The sequence below is a fragment of the Salmo salar genome, chromosome 18 (assembly GCF_965601325.2).
Source record: "Salmo salar chromosome 18, fSalSal1, whole genome shotgun sequence".
Taxonomy (NCBI): domain Eukaryota; kingdom Metazoa; phylum Chordata; class Actinopteri; order Salmoniformes; family Salmonidae; genus Salmo; species Salmo salar.
The window spans coordinates 38,252,703-38,279,362 of NC_138308.1; the positions used below are offsets into that span (position 1 = coordinate 38,252,703).

Below are 26,660 nucleotides of genomic sequence, written 5' to 3' on the forward strand. Positions count from 1 at the left end.
TGGGCTTTGTAGTTGAAAAGAGGGGCTTTGACCCTCTTCTACCCCCCTACCCCCCATATCCCCCCCCATATCCCCCCCCCCCCCCCCTAGTCCTTTCCATTAGAAGTGAATGTGGTGCTGCTGTGGACGATTCAACAAGTGATACAAAGAGTGGACCACGTGACCTGTGTGGGGTTCTTGTCCTCTTTATATAGCTGGAATATCAAGTAGGGTGTGATTCCATGAAGGAATCACAAACAGAGGCCCCACTTCAAACAATATCTCAATGACTATAGAAATGACTTTTTTACTTGCATTTGCTGTCCAAGACTATCTATAAGATAGATTGTTTAGTGTTGTAATCGTTGCTGTCTTAAGTAATTATATTGTAGTAAATAGCAACCATAATCTAGCGGTTTCTGTTATCTTGTAAGTCTTCAATTACTTCCTTGAAGTTCTTTTTTCTTCTTCTGGCTGCTGTCCCTCTCTCTGGAGCCTAGTGGTTTGTTGAGCTAAACCAACAATAAACTGGCTTAACACATGTGTACTCAGTTAATGGAAAGTTCCTTTCCTTCTCAACCCCCCCCCCCCCCCATGGGTCTCTCACAATAGGTCTGTGACTAACTCAGGTCTCCAAGGGATTCAATAAGAGCATCTCACTGGATAGCAGGGTCCAGTTCATTAGGCACCACGCGGAGGGATTATCAGGACTGGTCCAATAAAAAACACTCATTTTTCAATTTTCTGTTGCAAAATGTTTCTCAGATGTTTTCCGTTGTGTTTACTAATGAACCCAGTTAAGCTGATGGACGACATGAAACATATTATTACCTGTCAACTATTTTGTGGCTTCTTCACTTCTTCACTTGTAATGCTACTGGATTACACAAAGAAAAAACACCTTTGTTTTGGGACTGGATTTGGAGGAGCCCTTGAGCTGGTGTTGTTTTTTGGTTCAGTCTTATGACAAGGTAAACAAAAACACTTTGTTGCCGATGCCAAAGATCCATTTACGGACCTTGATCCATTTTCTGAAGCCGCCTGCATCGAAGCAAATACACGGCTAATGTAAAAGCTGGTAATTAAGTCAAACATGTAATTAGGCCTATCCTTGATTGGCTTATATGGTTAGCTCACCAGTTTGAAAAGGCAGCAGAATATACCTGTAGGCTATTGCACAAAGATTATACTTTGCTTGCTCAAGAGACCAAAACCAGTTAGATTCCTTCCACACATGCATGCATGCACACACAAAGAGAAGGAGATGAGAGGAGAGGACGGGGGAAGGGAAGGGGGACGGGGACGAGAAGGTAGGAGAGGTGGATGAGAGAGGAGAGGAGGAGAGGAGAGGGAAGGAGAGGAGAGGAGGAGAGAGAAGAAGAGGAGAGGGAAGGAGAGGAGAGGAGAGGAGGAGAGGAGAGGGAAAGATTGGAGAGGAGTCGGTTGGTAAGTCAGTTACTTGACAGGTTATCATACTGTCCTTTATCTCCCCACGGGAGAAAGCACATCAAACTACCATTTACAATGGGCACTCTTTAACCTATCTCTCCCTCTCTCTCTATATATATATCACTCTCCGCATCAAAAGTCAGTTCAGGTGGATCAGAGATTGCATCATTCAGGGTGTTGCTTTGGAATGCTGGGAGACTCAACTAGCAGTCATTCTCTCGTGACACATGGCATTCCTTTAGATGCAAACATTTTTCTTTTTGGTATGTGTTCCGAATGGCGTCTTATTCTCCATATAGTGCACTACTTTTAACCAGGGCCCTATGTAGTGCCCTACTTTTAACCAGAGCCCTATGTAGTACACTACTTTTAACCAGAGCCCTATGTAAGTGCACTACTTTTAACCAGAGCCCTATGTAGTACACTACTTTTAACCAGAGCCCTATGTAGTACACTACTTTTAACCAGAGCCCTATGTAATACACTACTTTTAACCAGAGCCCTATGTAATACACTACTTTTAACCAGAGCCCTATGTAGTACACTACTTTAAAGCAGAGCCCTATGTAAGTGCACCAATTTTAACCAGAGCCCTATGTAGTACACTACTTTTAACCAGAGCCCTATGTAGTACACTACTTTTAACCAGTGCCCTATGTAGTATACTACTTTTAACCAGAGCCCTATGTAGTACACTACTTTTAACCAGAGCCCTATGTAAGTGCACCAATTTTAACCAGAGCCCTATGTAGTACACTACTTTTAACCAGAGCCCTATGTAGTACACTACTTTTAACCAGTGCCCTATGTAGTATACTACTTTTAACCAGAGCCCTATGTAGTACACTACTTTTAACCAGAGCCCTATGTAGTACACTACTTTTAACCAGTGCCCTATGTAGTATACTACTTTTAACCAGAGCCCTATGTAGTACACTACTTTTAACCAGAGCCCTATGTAGTACACTACTTTTAACCAGAGCCCTATGTAGTACACTACTTTTAACCAGAGCCCTATGGGCTGGATGTAAGGTCAACAATAGAGTTAACACAATAACAAACAAAGCAAAACACACTGACTGAAGCATTGTGGGGGATGGATGGAGGATCCCAACTGTCATCTTTGATTCAGGTGTATCAGTGGGTCAGAGAGTTATTTAGTTATTCAGTGGGTCAGAGAGTTATTTAGTTATTCAGTAGGTCAGAGAGTTATTTAGTTATTCAGTGGGTCAGAGAGTTATTTAGTTATTCAGTAGGTCAGATAGTTATTTAGTTATTCAGTGGGTCAGAGAGTTATTTACTTATTCAGTAGGTCAGAGAGTTATTTAGTTATTCAATGGGTCAGAGAGTTATTCAGTGGGTCAGAGAGTTATTTAGTTATTCAGTAGGTCAGAGAGTTATTTAGTTATTCAGTAGGTCAGAGAGTTATTTAGTTATTCAGTAGGTCAGAGAGTTATTTAGTTGTTCAGTGGGTCAGAGAGTTATTTAGTTATTCAGTAGGTCAGAGAGTTATTTAGTTATTCAGTGTGTCAGAGAGTTATTTAGTTATTCAGTAGGTCAGAGAGTTATTTAGTTATTCAGTGGGTCAGAGAGTTATTTAGTAATTCAGTAGGTCAGAGAGTTATTTAGTTATTCAGTGGGTCAGAGAGTTATTTAGTTATTCAGTAGGTCAGAGAGTTATTTAGTTATTCAGTGGGTCAGAGAGTTATTTAGTTATTCAGTAGGTCAGAGAGTTATTTAGTTATTCAGTGTGTCAGAGAGTTATTTAGTTATTCAGTAGGTCAGAGAGTTATTTAGTTATTCAGTGGGTCAGAGAGTTATTTAGTTATTCAGTAGGTCAGAGAGTTATTTAGTTATTCAGTAGGTCAGAGAGTTATTTAGTTATTCAGTGGGTCAGAGAGTTATTTAGTTATTCAGTGGGTCAGAGAGTTATTTAGTTATTCAGTAGGTCAGAGAGTTATTTAGTTATTCAGTGGGTCAGAGAGTTATTTAGTTATTCAGTGGGTCAGAGAGTTATTTAGTTATTCAGTAGGTCAGAGAGTTATTTAGTTATTCAGTGGGTCAGAGAGTTATTTAGATATTCAGTAGGTCAGAGAGTTATTTAGTTATTCAGTGGGTCAGAGAGTTATTTAGTTATTCAGTGTGTCAGAGAGTTATTTAGTTATTCAGTAGGTCAGAGAGTTATTTAGTTATTCAGTGGGTCAGAGAGTTATTTAGTTATTTGTGTGTGTTATTCTCATGATTATCTCAGACAGTAACATGTGTGGTGTGAATGTAAATATACACATCATCATGGAAAATGTTTTCTCGAGACAAGGGGCAAAACAGGACAGACAAGCCTCCACCATTTTCTTTATTATTGTAAATTATTTGGTAACCCCAAGATTTCTTGCATGAGCGCTTGTTTAATAAGAGGCATGCTGGCGGTCTCTCTCTCTGTGAGAAAGGCAAGCTCTCTCTGAGTCTAAGACCTGGCACAATGAAAGTGCGTTGAATTGGAATGCCTTACAGATCATAGCCAAATCTGAATTTCCAGCAGGGAAAATCTTTTCATGGCGAATTAAGTCATGGTGGTGGAGAAAAAATTGTAATGAAGAAAGGTATGTATAGATCCCAAACAGTTCTCCCTCCCTAGGCTGGGCACACAGCAGCGACACCACAGAGTTCTCCCTCCCTAGGCTGGGCACACAGCAGCGACACCACAGAGTTCTCCCTCCCTAGGCTGGGCACACAGCAGAGACACCACAGAGTTCTCCCTCCCTAGGCTGGGCACACAGCAGCGACACCACAGAGTTCTCCCTCCCTAGGCTGGGCACACAGCAGAGACACCACAGAGTTCTCCCTCCCTAGGCTGGGCACACAGCAGAGACACCACAGACTTATCTCTCCCTAGGCTGGGCACACAGCAGCGACACCACAGAGTTCTCCCTCCCTAGGCTGGGCACACAGCAGAGACACCACAGAGTTCTCCCTCCCTAGGCTGGGCACACAGCAGAGACACCACAGACTTATCTCTCCCTAGGCTGGGCACACAGCAGAGACACCACAGAGTTCTCCCTCCCTAGGCTGGGCACAGCGGCGACACCGTGGAATATTTAGGACTTTAGCTAAAGCCACACAGAATAGAATGTGGAAAATTGAATTTAGTAAACAATTAAGCATTGAATTAATCTACATCCTGCATTTGGAGGTGAGATAATAGCCAGGCAGAGTAGAGAGACAAGGGGGAGAGGCAGAGATAGAGAGAGAAAGAAAAAGACTGAATAAATCCATGGAATCTCATTAAGGGGACAGTGAATATATCACGGTGTTGTTTTGCAGCAGTGGGACAGACTTCTCTCTCTCTATCTCTCTCTCTCTCTCTCTCTCTCTCTCTGTCTGTCTGTCTGTCTGTCTGTCTGTCTGTCTGTCTGTCTGTCTGTCTGTCTGTCTGTCTGTCTGTCTGTCTGTCTGTCTGTCTGTCTGTCTGTCTGTCTGTCTGTCTGTCTGTCTGTCTGTCTGTCTGTCTGTCTGTCTGTCTCTCTCTCTCTCTCTCTCTCTCTCTCTCTCTCTCAATCCTAGAACAACAGCAAAGGACCTTGTGAAGATGCTGGAGGAAACAGGTACAAAAGTACCTATAACCACAGTAAAACAAGTCCTATGTCGACATAACCTGAAAGGCTGCTCAGCAAGGAAGAAGCCACTGCTCCAAAACCGCCATAAAAAAGTCAGACTACGGTTTGCAACTGCACATGGGGACAAAGATCATACTTTTTAGAGAAATGTCCTCTGGTCTGATGAAACAAAAATAGAACTGTTTGGCCATAATGACCATCATTATGATTGGAGGAAAAAGGGGGAGGCTTGCAAGCCGAGGAACACCATCCCAACCGCGAAGCACGGGGGGTGGCAGCAGCATGTTGTGGGGGTGCTTTGCTGCAGGAAGGACTGGTGCACTTCACAAAATAGATGGCGTCATGAGGGAGGAAAATTATGTGGATATATTGAAGCAACATCTCAAGACATCAGTCAGGAAGTTAAAGCTTGGTCACAAATGGGTCTGTTTGGCAGGGATTGTGTTTGGCAGGGATTGTGTTTGGCAGGGAATGTGTTTGGAAGGGAATTTGTTTGATAGGGAATGTGTTTGGTAGGGAATGTGTTTGGTAGGGAATGTGTATGGTAGGGAATGTGTTTGGTAGGGAATGTGTTTGGTAGGGAATGTGTTTGGCAGGGAATGTGTTTGGAAGGGAATGTGTTTGATAGGGAATGTGTTTGGTAGGGAATGTGTTTGGTAGGGAATGTGTTTGGCAGGGAATGTGTTTGGAAGGGAATGTGTTTGGTAGGGAATGTGTTTGGTAGGGAATGTGTTTGGTAGGGAATGTGTTTGGTAGGGAATGTGTTTGGTAGGGAATGTGTTTGGTAGGGAATGTGTTTGGTAGGGAATGTGTTTGGTAGGGAATGTGTTTGGCAGGGAATGTGTTTGGTAGGGAATGTGTTTGGCAGGGAATGTGTTTGCAGGGAATGTGTTTGGAAGGGAATGTGTTTGGTAGGGAATGTGTTTGGTAGGGAATGTGTTTGGAGGTTGTGGGATAACTGAGTTTGAGTGTGATCACTGTGTGTGTGTGTGTGTGTGTGTGTGTGTGTGTGTGTGTGTGTGTGTGTGTGTGTGTGTGTGTGTGTGTGTGTGTGTGTGTGTGTGTGTGTGTGTGTGTGTGTGTGTGTGTGTGTGTGTGTGTGTGCTGTTCTGTCCTAGACCAGGCTAGTCGGCCCAGTGTTTTGTTATAAATAGCCTCCACCATGGTCCCCGTGGAGATGCCACCAGGCCCAGTCTAGACCCCGCCCCCTTTCCTAGGGGGCCGTGCTTCAACCTCCCATCTCCCACAAGGCAACCTGCTCTCTCTCTTTTGTTCAATAACAATTAATGCAATAGTTTGCCATTTTCACCCCTATTGTATATATATTTTCTAGTGGGATTTGTTGGTGAATGTAAAAAACACAACATGGGTTTAGTTATGTTTAGTTATGTTTTGTTATGTTATGTTTAGTTGTGTTTAGTTATGTTTAGTTAGGTTTAGTTAGGTTTAGTTATCTTTAGTTATGTTTAGTTATGTTTAGTTATGTTTTGATATGTTTAGTTATGTTTAGTTATGTTTAGTTATGTTTAGTTTAGTTTAGTTATGTTTAGTTATGTTTAGTTATGTTTAGTTATGTTTTGTTATATTTAGTTATGTTTAGTTTAGTTATGTTTAGTTATGTTTTGTTATGTTTAGTTTAGTTATGTTTAGTTATATTTAGTTATGTTTAGTTTAGTTATGTTTAGTTATGTTTAGTTATGTTTAGTTTAGTTATGTTTAGTTAGGTTTAGTTAGGTTTAGTTATCTTTAGTTATGTTTAGTTATGTTTAGTTATGTTTTGATATGTTTAGTTATGTTTAGTTATGTTTAGTTATGTTTAGTTTAGTTTAGTTATGTTTAGTTATGTTTAGTTATGTTTAGTTATGTTTAGTTATGTTTAGTTATGTTTAGTTTAGTTATGTTTAGTTATATTTAGTTATGTTTAGTTTAGTTATGTTTTGTTATGTTTAGTTATGTTTAGTTATGTTTAGTTATGTTTTGATATGTTTAGTTAGGTTTAGTTATGTTTAGTTATGTTTAGTTATGTTTTGATATGTTTAGTTATGTTTAGTTATGTTTAGTTATGTTTAGTTATGTTTTGATATGTTTAGTTATGTTTAGTTATGTTTAGTTATGTTTAGTTATGTTTTGATATGTTTAGTTATGTTTAGTTATGTTTAGTTTAGTTTAGTTTAGTTATGTTTAGTTATGTTTAGTTTAGTTTAGTTATGTTTAGTTATGTTTAGTTATGTTTAGTTATGTTTAGTTTAGTTATGTTTAGTTATGTTTTGTTATGTTTAGTTTAGTTATGTTTAGTTATGTTTAGTTTAGTTATGTTTTGTTATGTTTAGTTATGTTTAGTTATGTTTAGTTATGTTTTGATATGTTTAGTTAGGTTTAGTTATGTTTAGTTATGTTTAGTTATGTTTTGATATGTTTAGTTATGTTTAGTTATGTTTAGTTATGTTTAGTTATGTTTTGATATGTTTAGTTATGTTTAGTTATGTTTAGTTATGTTTAGTTATGTTTTGATATGTTTAGTTATGTTTAGTTATGTTTAGTTTAGTTTAGTTTAGTTATGTTTAGTTATGTTTAGTTTAGTTTAGTTATGTTTAGTTATGTTTAGTTATGTTTAGTTATGTTTAGTTATGTTTTGTTATATTTAGTTATGTTTAGTTTAGTTATGTTTAGTTATGTTTTGTTATGTTTAGTTTAGTTATGTTTAGTTATGTTTAGTTATGTTTAGTTATGTTTTGTTATGTTTAGTTATGTTTAGTTATGTTTAGTTATGTTTTGTTATGTTTAGTTATGTTTTGTTATGTTTAGTTATGTTTAGTTATGTTTAGTTTAGTTATGAGAGATGGGGGTGAGAGAGGGGGAGAGTAGAGCGAGAGAGAGGGAGAGAGTGAGCGAGAGAGGGAGAGAGAGGGATAGGTAGGTAGGGAGAGAGAGAGAGAGAGGGGGGGAGAGAGGGGGAGAGTAAAGCGAGAGAGTAGAGCGAGAGAGAGAGGGGTTAGAGAGGGGGAGAGTAGAGCGAGAGAGAGAGCGATGAGAGAGGGGGAGAGTAGAGCGAGAGAGGGGGAGAGTAGCGCGAGAGAGAGAGCGGTGAGAGAGGGGGAGAGTAGAGCGAGAGAGAGAGAGGGGTGAGAGAGGGGGAGAGTAGAGTGAGAGCAAGAGAGAGAGATGGGGGTGAGAGAGGGGGAGAGTAGAGCGAGAGAGAGGGAGAGAGTGAGCTAGAGAGGGAGAGAGAGGGATAGGTAGGTAGGGAGAGAGAGAGAGAGAGAGAGAGAGGGGGGAGAGAGGGGGAGAGTAAAGCGAGAGAGAGAGTAGAGCGAGAGAGGGGGAGAGTAGAGCGAGAGAGAGAGAGGGGTGAGAGAGGGGGAGAGTAGAGTGAGAGAGAGAGAGGGGTGAGAGAGGGGGAGAGTAGAGCGAGAGAGAGAGAGGGGGGAGAGAGGGGGAGAGGGATAGGTAGGTAGGGAGAGAGAGAGAGAGGGGTGAGAGAGGGGGAGAGTAGAGTGAGAGAGAGAGAGGGGTGAGAGAGGGGGGGAGTAGAGCGAGAGAGAGAGAGAGGGGTGAGAGAGGGGGAGAGGGATAGGTAGGTAGGGAGAGAGAGAGAGAGGGGGGAGAGTAAAGCGAGAGAGAGAGTAGAGCGAGAGAGAGAGGGGTTAGAGAGGGGGAGAGTAGAGCGAGAGAGAGAGAGGGGTGAGAGAGGGGGAGAGTAGAGTGAGAGAGAGGGAGAGAGCTGGTGAATGCTCTGGTTTGCTGGGTTTTAACAGTTTGCACTCCGAGCATGTGTTTCAGATTACGAACGCTCTCTCTTCTCTCTCACACAGCATTCTGGGATGTGGGATCATAATCTACTCTCTCTCTCTCTCTCTCTCCCTCTCTTCTCTCTCTCTTCTTTCTCTCTATTTTTCAAGGTAGTATATTTACAATGGCTGGCACAGGAAGACTAGGGTCAGTTGGTAGAGCATGGTGTTTGCAACGCCAGGGTTGTGGGTTCGATTACCACGGGGGACCAGTACGGAGAAAAAATGTATGAAATGTATGCATTCACTACTGTAAGTCGCTCTGGATAAGAGCGTCTGCTAAATCACTAAAATGTAAAATGTAAAATGTAAGACAGAGAGGTGGAGAGACCAGGAGAAAGACAGAGGTGGGGAGACCAGGAGAAAGACAGAGAGGTGGGGAGACCAGGAGAAAGACAGAGAGGTGGAGAGACCAGGAGAAAGACAGAGAGGTGGGGAGACCAGGAGAAAGACAGAGAGGTGGGGAGACCAGGAGAAAGACAGAGAGGTGGGGAGACCAGGAGAAAGACAGAGAGGTGGGGAGACCAGGAGAAAGACAGAGAGGTGGGGAGACCAGGAGAAAGACAGAGAGTTGGGGAGACCAGGAGAAAGACAGAGAACTGGGGAGACCAGGAGAAAGACAGAGAGTTGGGGAGACCAGGAGAAAGAATAAAACGATCTGTGAATTCATAGTCCTGAGAACATAGAAGGTTCCATAATAGAACATGTGTTATGATCATTTGCTGACTTAACTTTAGAATTCTGTTCTTTAACAGTATTTCGTCTGCACTCTGTTGCAGCCCTGTGTTTGGCAGTAATGCATATTTATTTAAATATTATTCTGTAATCGCTCACTTGCTTCATACTTTTTCTCTTTACGGTAACATATAGAAAAATATCCCAATTGAAAATAGTTGTTTATTTTACTCTCTTTTTTCACTCCATTGAATAGCTCTGCTGCCTCTAATTTAACATCTTATTGAGCTAAATATCTATACTAACAACATCTGTAATTAAATATCTATACTAACAACATCTATAATTAAATATCTGCAGTAACAACATCTATAATTAAATATCTACAGTAACAACATCTAGATTTAAATATATACAGTAACAACATCTAGATTTAAATATCTACAGTAACAACATCTAGATTTAAATATATACAGTAACAACATCTAGATTTAAATATCTACAGTACCAACATCTAGATTTTGAATATCTACAATAACAACATCTAGATTTAAATATCTACAGTAACAACATCTAGATTTAAATATCTACAGTAACAACATCTAGATTTAAATATATACAGTAACAACATTTAGATTTAAATATCTACAGTAACAACATTTAGATTTAAATATCTACAGTAACAATATATATATTTAAATATATACAGTACCAACATCTATAATTAAATATATATTGTAAACACATCTAGATTTAAATATCTATAGTAACAACATCTATAATTAAATATCTACAGTAACGACATCTAGAATTAAATATCTACAGTAAACACATCTAGAATTAAATATCTACAGTACCAACATCTAGAATTAAATATCTACAGTAACAACTTCTAGATTTAAATATATACAGTAATAACATCTAGAATTAAATATCTACAGTAACAACTTCTAGATTTAAATATATACAGTAATAACATCTAGAATTAAATATCTACAGTAAACACATCTAGAATTAAATATCTACAGTATCAACATCTAGAATTAAATATCTACACTACCAACATCTAGAATTAAATATCTACAGTACCAACATCTAGAATTAAATATCTACAGTAAACACATCTAGATTTAAATATATACCGTAATAACATCTAGAATTAAATATCTACAGTAACAACATCTAGAATTTAATATCTACAGTAACAACTTCTAGAATTAACTTCTAGAACGGTCCCGTGTGCCTCAGTTGGTAGAGCATGGTGTTTACAACGCCAGGGTTGTGGGTTCGATTCCCACGGGGGCCAGTACGGAAAAAAAAATGTATGAAATGTATGCATTCACTACTGTAAGCCGCTCTGGATAAGAGCGTCTGCTAAATGACTAAAATGTAAATATCTACAGTAACATCTAGAATTAAATATTTACATTAACAACTTCTAGAATTAAATATCTACAGTAACAACTTCTAGATTTAAATATCTACAGGAACATCTAGAATTAAATATCTACAGTAAACACATATAGATTTAAATATCTACAGTAACAACATATATATTTAAATATATACAGTAGCAACATCTAGAATTAAATATCTACAGTAAACACATCTAGAATTAAATATCTACAGTACCAACATGTAGATTTCATACACCAAAGGAGAAGTGCAGACAAACATCCCACAGACAGAGATACACAGATGCGTGTAGAGACGCTCGCATGTAAACAACACACACCGTCTGATGACACACTATGGTTCCTTTTTCCTTTCTCTCTCTCTGTGTGTGTGTGTGTGTGTGTGTGTGTGTGTGTGTGTGTGTGTGTATATGCAGGGCTAATGTTGCTTTTCGGAGGCACAGGGAGATAAGAGGTGACATCTGTTTTGGGTTCTATTGTACACTGGGTCTTCTCGCCATGGGGACGGTTTCTGTGTGTGAGGCCTGTTCTGAGTACCTTTATCCTCCTGTCTCCTCCACTTGTTTCTGACTGTCCAGCAGGACACAGCTGACACACAGATACAAACACAGATACAGACACACACACACACACACACACACACACACACACACACACACACACACACACACACACACACACACACACACACACACACACACACACGCACACACACACACACACACACACACACATTCACACATACAGGTATAAAACATGTCTCCTGGGTAACTCTCTACCTCTCTCTGTCTGTCTCTCGTCATCTGTCTCTCGTCATCTGTCTCTCGTCATCTCTCTCTCGTCATCTCTCTCTCGTCATCTCTCTCTGTAGTACGAGGTGAACAGAAGTTGTTTTATCACAGAAATGAATTGTGAGCTAGTGACTAAGAGGGTTACTTTATTTTCCTCATCTGTTGCATAGTTGGACTATGACATTTCTCTCTCTGGTAATATGTTACTTCATATTTTTTTATTCTCTCTCTGTCTCTCTCTCTCGCTGTCTCTCTCTCTCTCACTGTCTCTCTCTCTCTGTCTCTCTCTCTCGCTGTCTCTCTCTCTCTCTCTCTCTCTCTCTCTCGCTGTCTCTCTCTCTCTATGTCTCTCTGTCTCTCTCTCCCTGTCTCTCTTGCTCTCTTTCGCTGTCTCTCTCTCGCTGTCTCTCTCTCTGTCTCTCTCTCTCTGTCTCTCTCTCCCTGTCTCTCTCGCTCTCTTTCGCTGTCTCTCTCTCGCTGTCTCTCTCTCTGTCTCTCTCTCTCTGTCTCTCTCTCTGTCTCTCTCTCCCTGTCTTTCTCGCTCTCTCTCTCTGTCTCTCTCTCTCTGTCTCTCTCTCCCTGTCTCTCTCGCTCTCTTTCGCTGTCTCTCTCTCTCTGTCTCTCTCTCTCTGTCTCTCTCTCTCTGTCTCTCTCTCCCTGTCTCTCTCGCTCTCTTTCGCTGTCTCTCTCGCTCTCTTTCGCTGTCTCTCTCTCGCTGTCTCACTCTCTCTGTCTCTCTCTCTCTCTCTCTCTCGCTGTCTCTCTCTCGCTGTCTCTCTCTCTCTAGCTGTCTCTCTCTCTCTCTATCTCTCTCGCTGTCTCTCTCTCTCTCTCTCTGTCTCTCTCTCTCTCTCTCTCTCTCTCTCTCTCCTTCTCTCTGGGGGTCTGGTGTGCTAGGATGACATCACTTGTAGGCTCTGACTTGGTTCTTGGCTTGTAGCTGTCTTGTATTTTGAAGTCTGACTGGTTTCAGCAACATGTAGGCAGTGATGCCCTATAATGGGCAAACTAAAATAGTGTGTATGCCGTGTAGACTGTCCTGTAGACTGTCCTGTTGACTGGCATATAGACTGTCCTGTAGACTGGCATATAGACTGTCCTGTCGACTGGCATATAGACTGTCCTGTAGACAGGCATATAGACTGTCCTGTAGACTGGCATATATACTATCCTGTAGACTGTCTTGTAGACTGTCCTGTCGACTGGCATATAGACTGTCCTGTAGACTGGCATATAGACTGTCCTGTAGACAGGCATATATACTGTCCTGTAGACTGGCATATAGACTGGCATATATACTATCCTGTAGACTGTCTTGTAGACTGTCCTGTAGACTGGCATATATACTGTCATATAGACAATCCTGTAGACGGGCATATAGACTGTCATGTAGACAGTCCTGTAGACTGGCTAATAGACTGTCCTGTAGACTGGCATATATACTGTCCTATAGACAATCCTGTAGACTGGCATATATACTGTCCTATAGATAATCCTGTAGACTGTCCTGGCATATAGACTATCCTTTAGACTGTCTTGTCGACTGGCATATATACTGTCCTATAGACAATCCTGTAGACTGGCATATAGACTATCCGGTAGACAGTCCTGTAGATTGGCATGTAGAATGTCCTGTAAACAGTCCTGTAGATTGGCATATATACTGTCCTATAGACAATCCTGTAGACTGGCATATATACTGTCCTATAGATAATCCTGTAGACTGTCCTGTAGACTGTCCTGTAGACTTAGAGACTTCTAGACTACCCTGTAGTGTAACTGTCCTCTCCTTTTCTCTTCTCACAGACTTCTAGACTACCTTGTAGACTGACTGTCCTCTCCTCCTTTCTTCTCGTAGACTTCCTGGAACAGAGAGCACGATGACACGGCATCCACGCGCTCCGGGGGTACACCTGGCCCATCCAGCGGGGGACACACGTCACACAGCGGGGACAACAGCAGCGAACAGGGTAAGACACACGTCACACAGCGGGGACAACAGCAGAGAACAGGGTAAGACACGTCACACAGCGGGGACAACAGCAGAGAACAGGGTAAGACACACATCACACAGCGGGGACAACAGCAGAGAACAGGGTAAGACACGTCACACAGCGGGGACAACAGCAGAGAACAGGGTAAGACACGTCACACAGCGGGGACAACAGCAGAGAACAGGGTAAGACACACGTCACACAGCGGGGACAACAGCAGCGAACAGGGTAAGACACACGTCACACAGCGGGGACAACAGCAGAGAACAGGGTAAGACACACATCACACAGCGGGGACAACAGCAGAGAACAGGGTAAGACACACATCACACAGCGGGGACAACAGCAGAGAACAGGGTAAGTCACACATCACACAGCGGGGACAACAGCAGAGAACAGGATAAGACACACGGGACGCTCTTTTGCAGATTTCTACAAACCCCACAGTGACGGCTAAAAAGCTACATTTTGTTAGCTTTATTAATAGTATGTGGAATGGACAGGTTATGTGCAGTCTGTACACAGTGCACTATGGGTAGTATTCTGTAATATGAATGGTTTACATGCAAGTCATCAATGAACGAAACTGGGACACATGCTGAAGTAGTAGTGATACTTGATTGATTGATTGGTTGATTGATTGGTTGATTGATTGGCTGATTGGTTGATTGGTTGGTTGATTGGTTGGTTGGTTGATTGATTGGTTGATTGGCTGGTTGGTTGGTTGATTGATTGATTGGTTGATTGATTGGTTGGTTGATTGGTTGATTGATTGATTGGTTGGTTGATTAATTCATTTATTGATTGATTTATTGATTGGTTGATTGATGGTTGGTTGGTTGATTGGTTGATTGATTGGTTGATTGATTGGTTGATTGGTTGGTTGGTTGGTTGATTGGTTGGTTGGTTGATTGGTTGGTTGGTTGATTGATTGATTGCTTGATTGGTTGATTGGTTGGTTGATGGATTGGTTGATTGGTTGATTGGTTGATTGATTGGTTGATTGATTGATTGATTGGTTGATTGATTGGTTGATTGATTGGTTGATTGGTTGATTGATTGATTGGTTGGTTGATTGGTTGATTGGTTGATTGATTGGTTGATTGGTTGATTGGTTGATTGATTGGTTGATTGGTTGGTTGATTGGTTGGTTGATTGATTGGTTGATTGGTTGGTTGGTTGGTTGATTGGTTGATTGATTGGTTGGTTGGTTGGTTGATTGGTTGATTGATTGGTTGATTAGGTTGATTGATTGATTGGTTGGTTGGATTCATGCAGAGCTTTACATAGAAAGGGGGAAAACTCACCTCATCCACCACCAATGTGAATCACTCAACCACTAACATATAATAGGCTAGTTAGTAGTGGATGTGCAGTCTGAGTACAACATCCTACGAGTAGTATTCTGTAATATGGATATATTACATACAAGTCATCAGTTGGAACAAGTTGGAGCCATATTGGAGATGAAAAATTATAATAATACTAATAATACTCATGTTAATCATACTAATAATGCTAATGCTAATTTTACTAATAATGCTAATGATGTTAATAATGCTAATATTAATTATACTAATAATGCTAATTATACTAATAATACAAGCAAAGCTAATAATGCTCATGCTAATTATAATACTAATACTAATAATGCTAATAATGCTAATAATATTAATACTGCTTAAACTGCTAATGCTAATTATAAAAATAGTTATACTAATAATGCTAATACTAATAACACTAATAATGCCAATGCTAATAATGCTAATACTAATAATGCTAATGCTAATAATAATAATGCTAATGCTAATAATAATGCAAATAATAATTATACTAATATATAATAGTGGTAATAGTATGTCTGTGACTGGCCAAGATTTGCCTTGAATCCACTTGAATCAACTCAGGCAATAGGCGGTATCTTACTGTAAACTTTCTTCTGTTTGTCGGTGTGTCTGGTGGGGTGGGTCTGGGTCTGGTGGGGTGAGGGGGAGAGAGAGAGAGAGGGAGAGGAGGTCTGATGGGGTGGGTCTAGGTCTGGTGAGGGGGAGAGAGAGAGAGAGGAGGAGGTCTGATGGGGTGAGGGGAAGAGAGAGAGAGAGGAGAGGAGGTCTGGTGGGGGGAGGGGGAGAGCGAGAGGGAGAGGAGGTCTGGTGGGGTGAGGGGGAGAGAGAGAGGAGAGGAGGAGGTCTGGTGGGGTGAGGGGGAGAGAGAGAGGAGGAGGTCTGGTGGGGTGAGAGGGGGAGAGAGAGGAGGAGGTCTGGTGGGGTGAGAGGGAGAGAGAGAGAGAGAGAGAGAGGAGGAGGTCTGGTGGGGTGAGGGGGAGAGAGAGAGGAGAGGAGGAGGTCTGGTGGGGTGAGGGGAGAGAGAGAGGAGGAGGTCTGGTGGGGTGAGAGGGGGAGAGAGAGAGGAGGAGGTCTGGTGGGGTGAGAGGGAGAGAGAGAGAGAGAGAGAGAGAGAGAGGAGGAGGTCTGGTGGGGTGAGGGGGAGAGAGAGAGGAGAGGAGGAGGTCTGGTGGGGTGAGAGGGGGAGAGAGAGAAGAGAGGAGGAGGTCTGGTGGGGTGAGAGGAGGAGAGAGAGAGGAGAGGAGGTCTGGTGGGGTGAGAGGGGGAGAGAGAGAGGAGAGGAGGAGGAGGTTTCCTCAAAAAAGCAACTTCATGTATTATTGAGGACTGTGATGTCGAGGCTAGCAGTTTGAGTGTGTGTGTGTGCCTGTGTGTGCGGTTGTGCATGTTTGAGTGTGTGTGTGTGAGGGTTGTTTTCAGAGCCAGTGCCCAGCAGGCAGAGAGAGGCAGGGAGAGCAGGCTGGGTGATGGAACAGAGAGAGGTAGAGTAGAGCTGGGTGATGGAACAGAGAGAGGTAGAGTAGAGCTGGGTGATGGAACAGAGAGAGGTAGAGTAGAGCTGGGTGATGGAACAGAGAGAGGTAGAGTAGAGCTGGGTGATGGAACAGAGAGAGGTAGAGTAGAGCTGGGTGATGGAACAGAGAGAGGTAGATTAGAGCTGGGTGATGGAACAGAGAGAGGTAGAGTAGAGCTGGGTGATGGAACAGAGAGAGGTAGAGTAGAGCTGGGTGATGGAACAGAGAGAGGTAGAGTAGAGCTGGGTGATGGAACAGAGAGAGGTAGATTAGAGCTGGGTGATGGATCAGAGAGAGGTAGAGTAGAGCTGGGTGATGGAACAGAGAGAGGTAGAGTAGAGCTGGGTGATGGAACAGAGAGAGGTAGATTAGAGCTGGGTGATGGAACAGAGAGAGGTAGAGTAGAGCTGGGTGATGGAACAGAGAGAGGTAGAGTAGAGCTGGGTGATGGAACAGAGAGAGGTAGAGCAGGCTGGGTGATGGAACAGAGAGAGGTAGAGCGGGCTGGGTGATGGAACAGAGAGAGGTAGAGTAGAGCTGGGTGATGGAACAGAGAGAGGTAGAGTAGAGCTGGGTGATGGAACAGAGAGAGGTAGAGTAGAGCTGGGTGATGGAACAGAGAGAGGTAGAGTAGAGCTGGGTGATGGAACAGAGAGAGGTAGAGTAGAGCTGGGTGATGGAACAGAGAGAGGTAGAGCAGGCTGGGTGATGGAACAGAGAGAGGTAGATTAGAGCTGGGTGATGGAACAGAGAGAGGTAGAGTAGAGCTGGGTGATGGAACAGAGAGAGGTAGAGCAGGCTGGGTGATGGAACAGAGAGAGGTAGAGTAGAGCTGGGTGATGGAACAGAGAGAGGTAGAGTAGAGCTGGGTGATGGAACAGAGAGAGGTAGAGTAGAGCTGGGTGATGGAACAGAGAGAGGTAGAGTAGAGCTGGGTGATGGAACAGAGAGAGGTAGAGCAGGCTGGGTGATGGAACAGAGAGAGGTAGAGTAGAGCTGGGTGATGGATCAGAGAGAGGTAGAGTAGAGCTGGGTGATGGAACAGAGAGAGGTAGAGTAGAGCTGGGTGATGGAACAGAGAGAGGTAGATTAGAGCTGGGTGATGGAACAGAGAGAGGTAGAGTAGAGCTGGGTGATGGATCAGAGAGAGGTAGAGTAGAGCTGGGTGATGGAACAGAGAGAGGTAGAGTAGAGCTGGGTGATGGAACAGAGAGAGGTAGATTAGAGCTGGGTGATGGAATAGAGAGAGGTAGAGTAGAGCTGGGTGATGGAACAGAGAGAGGTAGATTAGAGCTGGGTGATGGATCAGAGACAGGTAGAGTAGAGCTGGGTGATGGAACAGAGAGAGGTAGAGTAGAGCTGGGTGATGGAATAGAGAGAGGTAGAGTAGAGCTGGGTGATGGAACAGAGAGAGGTAGAGTAGAGCTGGGTGATGGAACAGAGAGAGGTAGATTAGAGCTGGGTGATGGAACAGAGAGAGGTAGAGTAGAGCTGGGTGATGGAACAGAGAGAGGTAGAGTAGAGCTGGGTGATGGAACAGAGAGAGGTAGAGCAGGCTGGGTGATGGAACAGAGAGAGGTAGAGCAGGCTGGGTGATGGAACAGAGAGAGGTAGAGTAGAGCTGGGTGATGGAACAGAGAGAGGTAGAGTAGAGCTGGGTGATGGAACAGAGAGAGGTAGAGTAGAGCTGGGTGATGGAACAGAGAGAGGTAGAGTAGAGCTGGGTGATGGAACAGAGAGAGGTAGAGTAGAGCTGGGTGATGGAACAGAGAGAGGTAGAGTAGAGCTGGGTGATGGAACAGAGAGAGGTAGATTAGAGCTGGGTGATGGAACAGAGAGAGGTAGAGTAGAGCTGGGTGATGGAACAGAGAGAGGTAGAGTAGAGCTGGGTGATGGAACAGAGAGAGGTAGAGTAGAGCTGGGTGATGGAACAGAGAGAGGTAGAGTAGAGCTGGGTGATGGAACAGAGAGAGGTAGAGTAGAGCTGGGTGATGGAACATAGAGAGGTAGAGCTGGGTGATGGAACAGAGAGAGGTAGAGTAGAGCTGGGTGATGGAACAGAGAGAGGTAGAGTAGAGCTGGGTGATGGAACAGAGAGAGGTAGAGCAGGCTGGGTGATGGAACAGAGAGAGGTAGAGTAGAGCTGGGTGATGGATCAGAGAGAGGTAGAGTAGAGCTGGGTGATGGAACAGAGAGAGGTAGAGTAGAGCTGGGTGATGGAACAGAGAGAGGTAGATTAGAGCTGGGTGATGGAACAGAGAGAGGTAGAGTAGAGCTGGGTGATGGATCAGAGAGAGGTAGAGTAGAGCTGGGTGATGGAACAGAGAGAGGTAGAGTAGAGCTGGGTGATGGAACAGAGAGAGGTAGATTAGAGCTGGGTGATGGAATAGAGAGAGGTAGAGTAGAGCTGGGTGATGGAACAGAGAGAGGTAGATTAGAGCTGGGTGATGGATCAGAGACAGGTAGAGTAGAGCTGGGTGATGGAACAGAGAGAGGTAGAGTAGAGCTGGGTGATGGAATAGAGAGAGGTAGAGTAGAGCTGGGTGATGGAACAGAGAGAGGTAGAGTAGAGCTGGGTGATGGAACAGAGAGAGGTAGAGTAGAGCTGGGTGATGGAACAGAGAGAGGTAGAGTAGAGCTGGGTGATGGAACAGAGAGAGGTAGAGTAGAGCTGGGTGATGGAACAGAGAGAGGTAGAGTAGAGCTGGGTGATGGAACAGAGAGAGGTAGAGTAGAGCTGGGTGATGGAACAGAGAGAGGTAGAGTAGAGCTGGGTGATGGAACAGAGAGAGGTAGAGCAGAGCTGGGTGATGGAACAGAGAGAGGTAGAGTAGAGCTGGGTGATGGAACAGAGAGAGGTAGAGTAGAGCTGGGTGATGGAACAGAGAGAGGTAGAGTAGAGCTGGGTGATGGAACAGAGAGAGGTAGAGTAGAGCTGGGTGATGGAACAGAGAGAGGTAGAGTAGAGCTGGGTGATGGAACAGAGAGAGGTAGAGTAGAGCTGGGTGATGGAACAGAGAGAGGTAGAGTAGAGCTGGGTGATGGAACAGAGAGAGGTAGAGTAGAGCTGGGTGATGGAACAGAGAGAGGTAGAGTAGAGCTGGGTGATGGAACAGAGAGAGGTAGAGTAGAGCTGGGTGATGGAACAGAGAGAGGTAGAGTAGAGCTGGGTGATGGAACAGAGAGAGGTAGATTAGAGCTGGGTGATGGAACAGAGAGAGGTAGAGTAGAGCTGGGTGATGGAACAGAGAGAGGTAGAGTAGAGCTGGGTGATGGAACAGAGAGAGGTAGAGTAGAGCTGGGTGATGGAACAGAGAGAGGTAGAGTAGAGCTGGGTGATGGAACAGAGAGAGGTAGAGTAGAGCTGGGTGATGGAACAGAGAGAGGTAGAGTAGAGCTGGGTGATGGAACAGAGAGAGGTAGAGTAGAGCTGGGTGATGGAACAGAGAGAGGTAGAGTAGAGCTGGGTGATGGAACAGAGAGAGGTAGAGTAGAGCTGGGTGATGGAACAGAGAGAGGTAGATTAGAGCTGGGTGATGGAACAGAGAGAGGTAGAGTAGAGCTGGGTGATGGAACAGAGAGAGGTAGAGTAGAGCTGGGTGATGGAACAGAGAGAGGTAGAGTAGAGCTGGGTGATGGAACAGAGAGAGGTAGAGTAGAGCTGGGTGATGGAACAGAGAGAGGTAGAGTAGAGCTGGGTGATGGAACAGAGAGAGGTAGAGTAGAGCTGGGTGATGGAACAGAGAGAGGTAGAGTAGAGCTGGGTGATGGAACAGAGAGAGGTAGAGTAGAGCTGGGTGATGGAACAGAGAGAGGTAGAGTAGAGCTGGGTGATGGAACAGAGAGAGGTAGAGTAGAGCTGGGTGATGGAACAGAGAGAGGTAGAGTAGAGCTGGGTGATGGAACAGAGAGAGGTAGAGTAGAGCTGGGTGATGGAACAGAGAGAGGTAGAGTAGAGCTGGGTGATGGAACAGAGAGAGGTAGAGTAGAGCTGGGTGATGGAACAGAGAGAGGTAGAGTAGAGCTGGGTGATGGAACAGAGAGAGGTAGAGTAGAGCTGGGTGATGGAACAGAGAGAGGTAGAGTAGAGCTGGGTGATGGAACAGAGAGAGGTAGAGTAGAGCTGGGTGATGGAACAGAGAGAGGTAGAGTAGAGCTGGGTGATGGAACAGAGAGAGGTAGAGTAGAGCTGGGTGATGGAACAGAGAGAGGTAGAGTAGAGCTGGGTGATGGAACAGAGAGAGGTAGAGTAGAGCTGGGTGATGGAACAGAGAGAGGTAGAGTAGAGCTGGGTGATGGAACAGAGAGAGGTAGAGTAGAGCTGGGTGATGGAACAGAGAGAGGTAGATTAGAGCTGGGTGATGGATCAGAGAGAGGTAGAGTAGAGCTGGGTGATGGAACAGAGAGAGGTAGAGTAGAGCTGGGTGATGGAACAGAGAGAGGTAGAGTAGAGCTGGGTGATGGAACAGAGAGAGGTAGAGTAGAGCTGGGTGATGGAACAGAGAGAGGTAGAGTAGAGCTGGGTGATGGAACAGAGAGAGGTAGAGTAGAGCTGGGTGATGGAACAGAGAGAGGTAGAGTAGAGCTGGGTGATGGAACAGAGAGAGGTAGAGTAGAGCTGGGTGATGGAACAGAGAGAGGTAGAGTAGAGCTGGGTGATGGAACAGAGAGAGGTAGAGTAGAGCTGGGTGATGGAACAGAGAGAGGTAGAGTAGAGCTGGGTGATGGAACAGAGAGAGGTAGAGTAGAGCTGGGTGATGGAACAGAGAGAGGTAGAGTAGAGCTGGGTGATGGAACAAGAGAGGTAGAGAGGCTGGGTGATGGAACAGAGAGAGGTAGAGTAGAGCTGGGTGATGGAACAGAGAGAGGTAGAGTAGAGCTGGGTGATGGAACAGAGAGAGGTAGAGTAGAGCTGGGTGAGGGAACAGAGAGAGGTAGAGTAGAGCTGGGTGATGGAACAGAGAGAGGTAGAGTAGAGCTGGGTGATGGAACAGAGAGAGGTAGAGTAGAGCTGGGTGATGGAACAGAGAGAGGTAGAGTAGAGCTGGGTGATGGAACAGAGAGAGGTAGAGTAGAGCTGGGTGATGGAACAGAGAGAGGTAGAGTAGAGCTGGGTGATGGAACATAGAGAGGTAGAGCAGGCTGGGTGATGGAACAGAGAGAGGTAGAGTAGAGCTGGGTGATGGAACAGAGAGAGGTAGATTAGAGCTGGGTGATGGAACAGAGAGAGGTAGAGTAGAGCTGGGTGATGGAACAGAGAGAGGTAGAGTAGAGCTGGGTGATGGAACAGAGAGAGGTAGAGTAGAGCTGGGTGATGGAACAGAGAGAGGTAGATTAGAGCTGGGTGATGGATCAGAGACAGGTAGAGTAGAGCTGGGTGATGGAACAGAGAGAGGTAGAGTAGAGCTGGGTGATGGAATAGAGAGAGGTAGAGTAGAGCTGGGTGATGGAACAGAGAGAGGTAGATTAGAGCTGGGTGATGGATCAGAGAGAGGTAGAGTAGAGCTGGGTGATGGAACAGAGAGAGGTAGAGTAGAGCTGGGTGATGGAACAGAGAGAGGTAGAGTAGAGCTGGGTGATGGAACAGAGAGAGGTAGAGTAGAGCTGGGTGATGGAACAGAGAGAGGTAGAGTAGAGCTGGGTGATGGAACAGAGAGAGGTAGAGTAGAGCTGGGTGATGGAACAGAGAGAGGTAGAGTAGAGCTGGGTGATGGAACAGAGAGAGGTAGAGTAGAGCTGGGTGATGGAACAGAGAGAGGTAGAGTAGAGCTGGGTGATGGAACAGAGAGAGGTAGATTAGAGCTGGGTGATGGAACAGAGAGAGGTAGAGTAGAGCTGGGTGATGGAACAGAGAGAGGTAGAGTAGAGCTGGGTGATGGAACAGAGAGAGGTAGAGTAGAGCTGGGTGATGGAACAGAGAGAGGTAGAGTAGAGCTGGGTGATGGAACAGAGAGAGGTAGATTAGAGCTGGGTGATGGAACAGAGAGAGGTAGATTAGAGCTGGGTGATGGAACAGAGAGAGGTAGATTAGAGCTGGGTGATGGAACAGAGAGAGGTAGAGTAGAGCTGGGTGATGGAACAGAGAGAGGTAGAGTAGAGCTGGGTGATGGAACAGAGAGAGGTAGAGTAGAGCTGGGTGATGGAACAGAGAGAGGTAGAGTAGAGCTGGGTGATGGAACAGAGAGAGGTAGAGTAGAGCTGGGTGATGGAACAGAGAGAGGTAGAGTAGAGCTGGGTGATGGAACAGAGAGAGGTAGATTAGAGCTGGGTGATGGAACAGAGAGAGGTAGAGTAGAGCTGGGTGATGGAACAGAGAGAGGTAGATTAGAGCTGGGTGATGGAACAGAGAGAGGTAGAGTAGAGCTGGGTGATGGAACAGAGAGAGGTAGAGTAGAGCTGGGTGATGGAACAGAGAGAGGTAGAGTAGAGCTGGGTGATGGAACAGAGAGAGGTAGAGTAGAGCTGGGTGATGGAACAGAGAGAGGTAGAGTAGAGCTCGGGTGATGGAACAGAGAGAGGTAGAGTAGAGCTGGGTGATGGAACAGAGAGAGGTAGAGTAGAGCTGGGTGATGGAACAGAGAGAGGTAGAGCAGGCTGGGTGATGGAACAGAGAGAGGTAGAGTAGAGCTGGGTGATGGAACAGAGAGAGGTAGAGTAGAGCTGGGTGATGGAACAGAGAGAGGTAGAGTAGAGCTGGGTGATGGAACAGAGAGAGGTAGAGTAGAGCTGGGTGATGGAACAGAGAGAGGTAGAGTAGAGCTGGGTGATGGAACAGAGAGAGGTAGAGTAGAGCTGGGTGATGGAACAGAGAGAGGTAGAGTAGAGCTGGGTGATGGAACAGAGAGAGGTAGAGTAGAGCTGGGTGATGGAACAGAGAGAGGTAGAGTAGAGCTGGGTGATGGAACAGAGAGAGGTAGAGTAGAGCTGGGTGATGGAACAGAGAGAGGTAGAGTAGAGCTGGGTGATGGAACAGAGAGAGGTAGAGTAGAGCTGGGTGATGGAACAGAGAGAGGTAGAGTAGAGCTGGGTGATGGAACAGAGAGAGGTAGAGTAGAGCTGGGTGATGGAACAGAGAGAGGTAGAGTAGAGCTGGGTGATGGAACAGAGAGAGGTAGAGTAGAGCTGGGTGATGGAACAGAGAGAGGTAGAGTAGAGCTGGGTGATGGAACAGAGAGAGGTAGAGTAGAGCTGGGTGATGGAACAGAGAGAGGTAGAGTAGAGCTGGGTGATGGAACAGAGAGAGGTAGAGTAGAGCTGGGTGATGGAACAGAGAGAGGTAGAGTAGAGCTGGGTGATGGAACAGAGAGAGGTAGAGTAGAGCTGGGTGATGGAACAGAGAGAGGTAGAGTAGAGCTGGGTGATGGAACAGAGAGAGGTAGAGTAGAGCTGGGTGATGGAACAGAGAGAGGTAGAGTAGAGCTGGGTGATGGAACAGAGAGAGGTAGAGTAGAGCTGGGTGATGGAACAGAGAGAGGTAGAGTAGAGCTGGGTGATGGAACAGAGAGAGGTAGAGTAGAGCTGGGTGATGGAACAGAGAGAGGTAGAGTAGAGCTGGGTGATGGAACAGAGAGAGGTAGAGTAGAGCTGGGTGATGGAACAGAGAGAGGTAGAGTAGAGCTGGGTGATGGAACAGAGAGAGGTAGAGTAGAGCTGGGTGATGGAACAGAGAGAGGTAGAGTAGAGCTGGGTGATGGAACAGAGAGAGGTAGAGTAGAGCTGGGTGATGGAACAGAGAGAGGTAGAGTAGAGCTGGGTGATGGAACAGAGAGAGGTAGAGTAGAGCTGGGTGATGGAACAGAGAGAGGTAGAGTAGAGCTGGGTGATGGAACAGAGAGAGGTAGAGTAGAGCTGGGTGATGGAACAGAGAGAGGTAGAGTAGAGCTGGGTGATGGAACAGAGAGAGGTAGAGTAGAGCTGGGTGATGGAACAGAGAGAGGTAGAGTAGAGCTGGGTGATGGAACAGAGAGAGGTAGAGTAGAGCTGGGTGATGGAACAGAGAGAGGTAGAGTAGAGCTGGGTGATGGAACAGAGAGAGGTAGAGTAGAGCTGGGTGATGGAACAGAGAGAGGTAGAGTAGAGCTGGGTGATGGAACAGAGAGAGGTAGAGTAGAGCTGGGTGATGGAACAGAGAGAGGTAGAGTAGAGCTGGGTGATGGAACAGAGAGAGGTAGAGTAGAGCTGGGTGATGGAACAGAGAGAGGTAGATTAGAGCTGGGTGATGGAACAGAGAGAGGTAGAGTAGAGCTGGGTGATGGAACAGAGACAGGTAGAGTAGAGCTGGGTGATGGAACAGAGAGAGGTAGAGTAGAGCTGGGTGATGGAACAGAGAGAGGTAGAGCAGGCTGGGTGATGGAACAGAGAGAGGTAGAGTAGAGCTGGGTGATGGAACAGAGAGAGGTAGAGTAGAGCTGGGTGATGGAACAGAGAGAGGTAGAGTAGAGCTGGGTGATGGAACAGAGAGAGGTAGAGTAGAGCTGGGTGATGGAACAGAGAGAGGTAGATTAGAGCTGGGTGATGGAACAGAGAGAGGTAGAGTAGAGCTGGGTGATGGAACAGAGAGAGGTAGAGTAGAGCTGGGTGATGGAACAGAGAGAGGTAGAGTAGAGCTGGGTGATGGAACAGAGAGAGGTAGAGTAGAGCTGGGTGATGGAACAGAGAGAGGTAGAGTAGAGCTGGGTGATGGAACAGAGAGAGGTAGAGTAGAGCTGGGTGATGGAACAGAGAGAGGTAGATTAGAGCTGGGTGATGGAACAGAGAGAGGTAGAGTAGAGCTGGGTGATGGAACAGAGAGAGGTAGAGTAGAGCTGGGTGATGGAACAGAGAGAGGTAGAGTAGAGCTGGGTGATGGAACAGAGAGAGGTAGAGTAGAGCTGGGTGATGGAACAGAGAGAGGTAGAGTAGAGCTGGGTGATGGAACAGAGAGAGGTAGAGTAGAGCTGGGTGATGGAACAGAGAGAGGTAGAGTAGAGCTGGGTGATGGAACAGAGAGAGGTAGAGTAGAGCTGGGTGATGGAACAGAGAGAGGTAGAGTAGAGCTGGGTGATGGAACAGAGAGAGGTAGAGTAGAGCTGGGTGATGGAACAGAGAGAGGTAGAGTAGAGCTGGGTGATGGAACAGAGAGAGGTAGAGTAGAGCTGGGTGATGGAACAGAGAGAGGTAGAGTAGAGCTGGGTGATGGAACAGAGAGAGGTAGAGTAGAGCTGGGTGATGGAACAGAGAGAGGTAGAGTAGAGCTGGGTGATGGAACAGAGAGAGGTAGAGTAGAGCTGGGTGATGGAACAGAGAGAGGTAGAGTAGAGCTGGGTGATGGAACAGAGAGAGGTAGAGTAGAGCTGGGTGATGGAACAGAGAGAGGTAGAGTAGAGCTGGGTGATGGAACAGAGAGAGGTAGAGTAGAGCTGGGTGATGGAACAGAGAGAGGTAGAGTAGAGCTGGGTGATGGAACAGAGAGAGGTAGAGTAGAGCTGGGTGATGGAACAGAGAGAGGTAGAGTAGAGCTGGGTGATGGAACAGAGAGAGGTAGAGTAGAGCTGGGTGATGGAACAGAGAGAGGTAGAGTAGAGCTGGGTGATGGAACAGAGAGAGGTAGAGTAGAGCTGGGTGATGGAACAGAGAGAGGTAGAGTAGAGCTGGGTGATGGAACAGAGAGAGGTAGAGTAGAGCTGGGTGATGGAACAGAGAGAGGTAGAGTAGAGCTGGGTGATGGAACAGAGAGAGGTAGAGTAGAGCTGGGTGATGGAACAGAGAGAGGTAGAGTAGAGCTGGGTGATGGAACAGAGAGAGGTAGAGTAGAGCTGGGTGATGGAACAGAGAGAGGTAGAGTAGAGCTGGGTGATGGAACAGAGAGAGGTAGAGTAGAGCTGGGTGATGGAACAGAGAGAGGTAGAGTAGAGCTGGGTGATGGAACAGAGAGAGGTAGAGTAGAGCTGGGTGATGGAACAGAGAGAGGTAGAGTAGAGCTGGGTGATGGAACAGAGAGAGGTAGAGTAGAGCTGGGTGATGGAACAGAGAGAGGTAGAGTAGAGCTGGGTGATGGAACAGAGAGAGGTAGAGTAGAGCTGGGTGATGGAACAGAGAGAGGTAGAGTAGAGCTGG

General features: G+C 45.3%; 1 protein-coding gene and 1 non-coding gene across 3 annotated transcripts in view; both read left to right on the forward strand.

The window, feature by feature from the left end:
* LOC106613898 (homeobox protein Meis1) overlaps window positions 1-26,660 on the forward strand; it is a 167,944-nt gene that overhangs the window by 15,438 nt on the left and 125,846 nt on the right. For both annotated transcript variants that reach the window (XM_082964961.1, XM_082964960.1), the window contains exon 7: window positions 13,570-13,681. In XM_082964961.1, the coding sequence (XP_082821087.1) occupies window positions 13,570-13,681 (112 nt within the window). The remainder of the gene's footprint in view (window positions 1-13,569; window positions 13,682-26,660) is intronic.
* Window positions 10,737-10,811, forward strand: trnav-uac (transfer RNA valine (anticodon UAC)). The gene has a single exon. It is a non-coding gene; the product is annotated as a tRNA-Val (tRNA).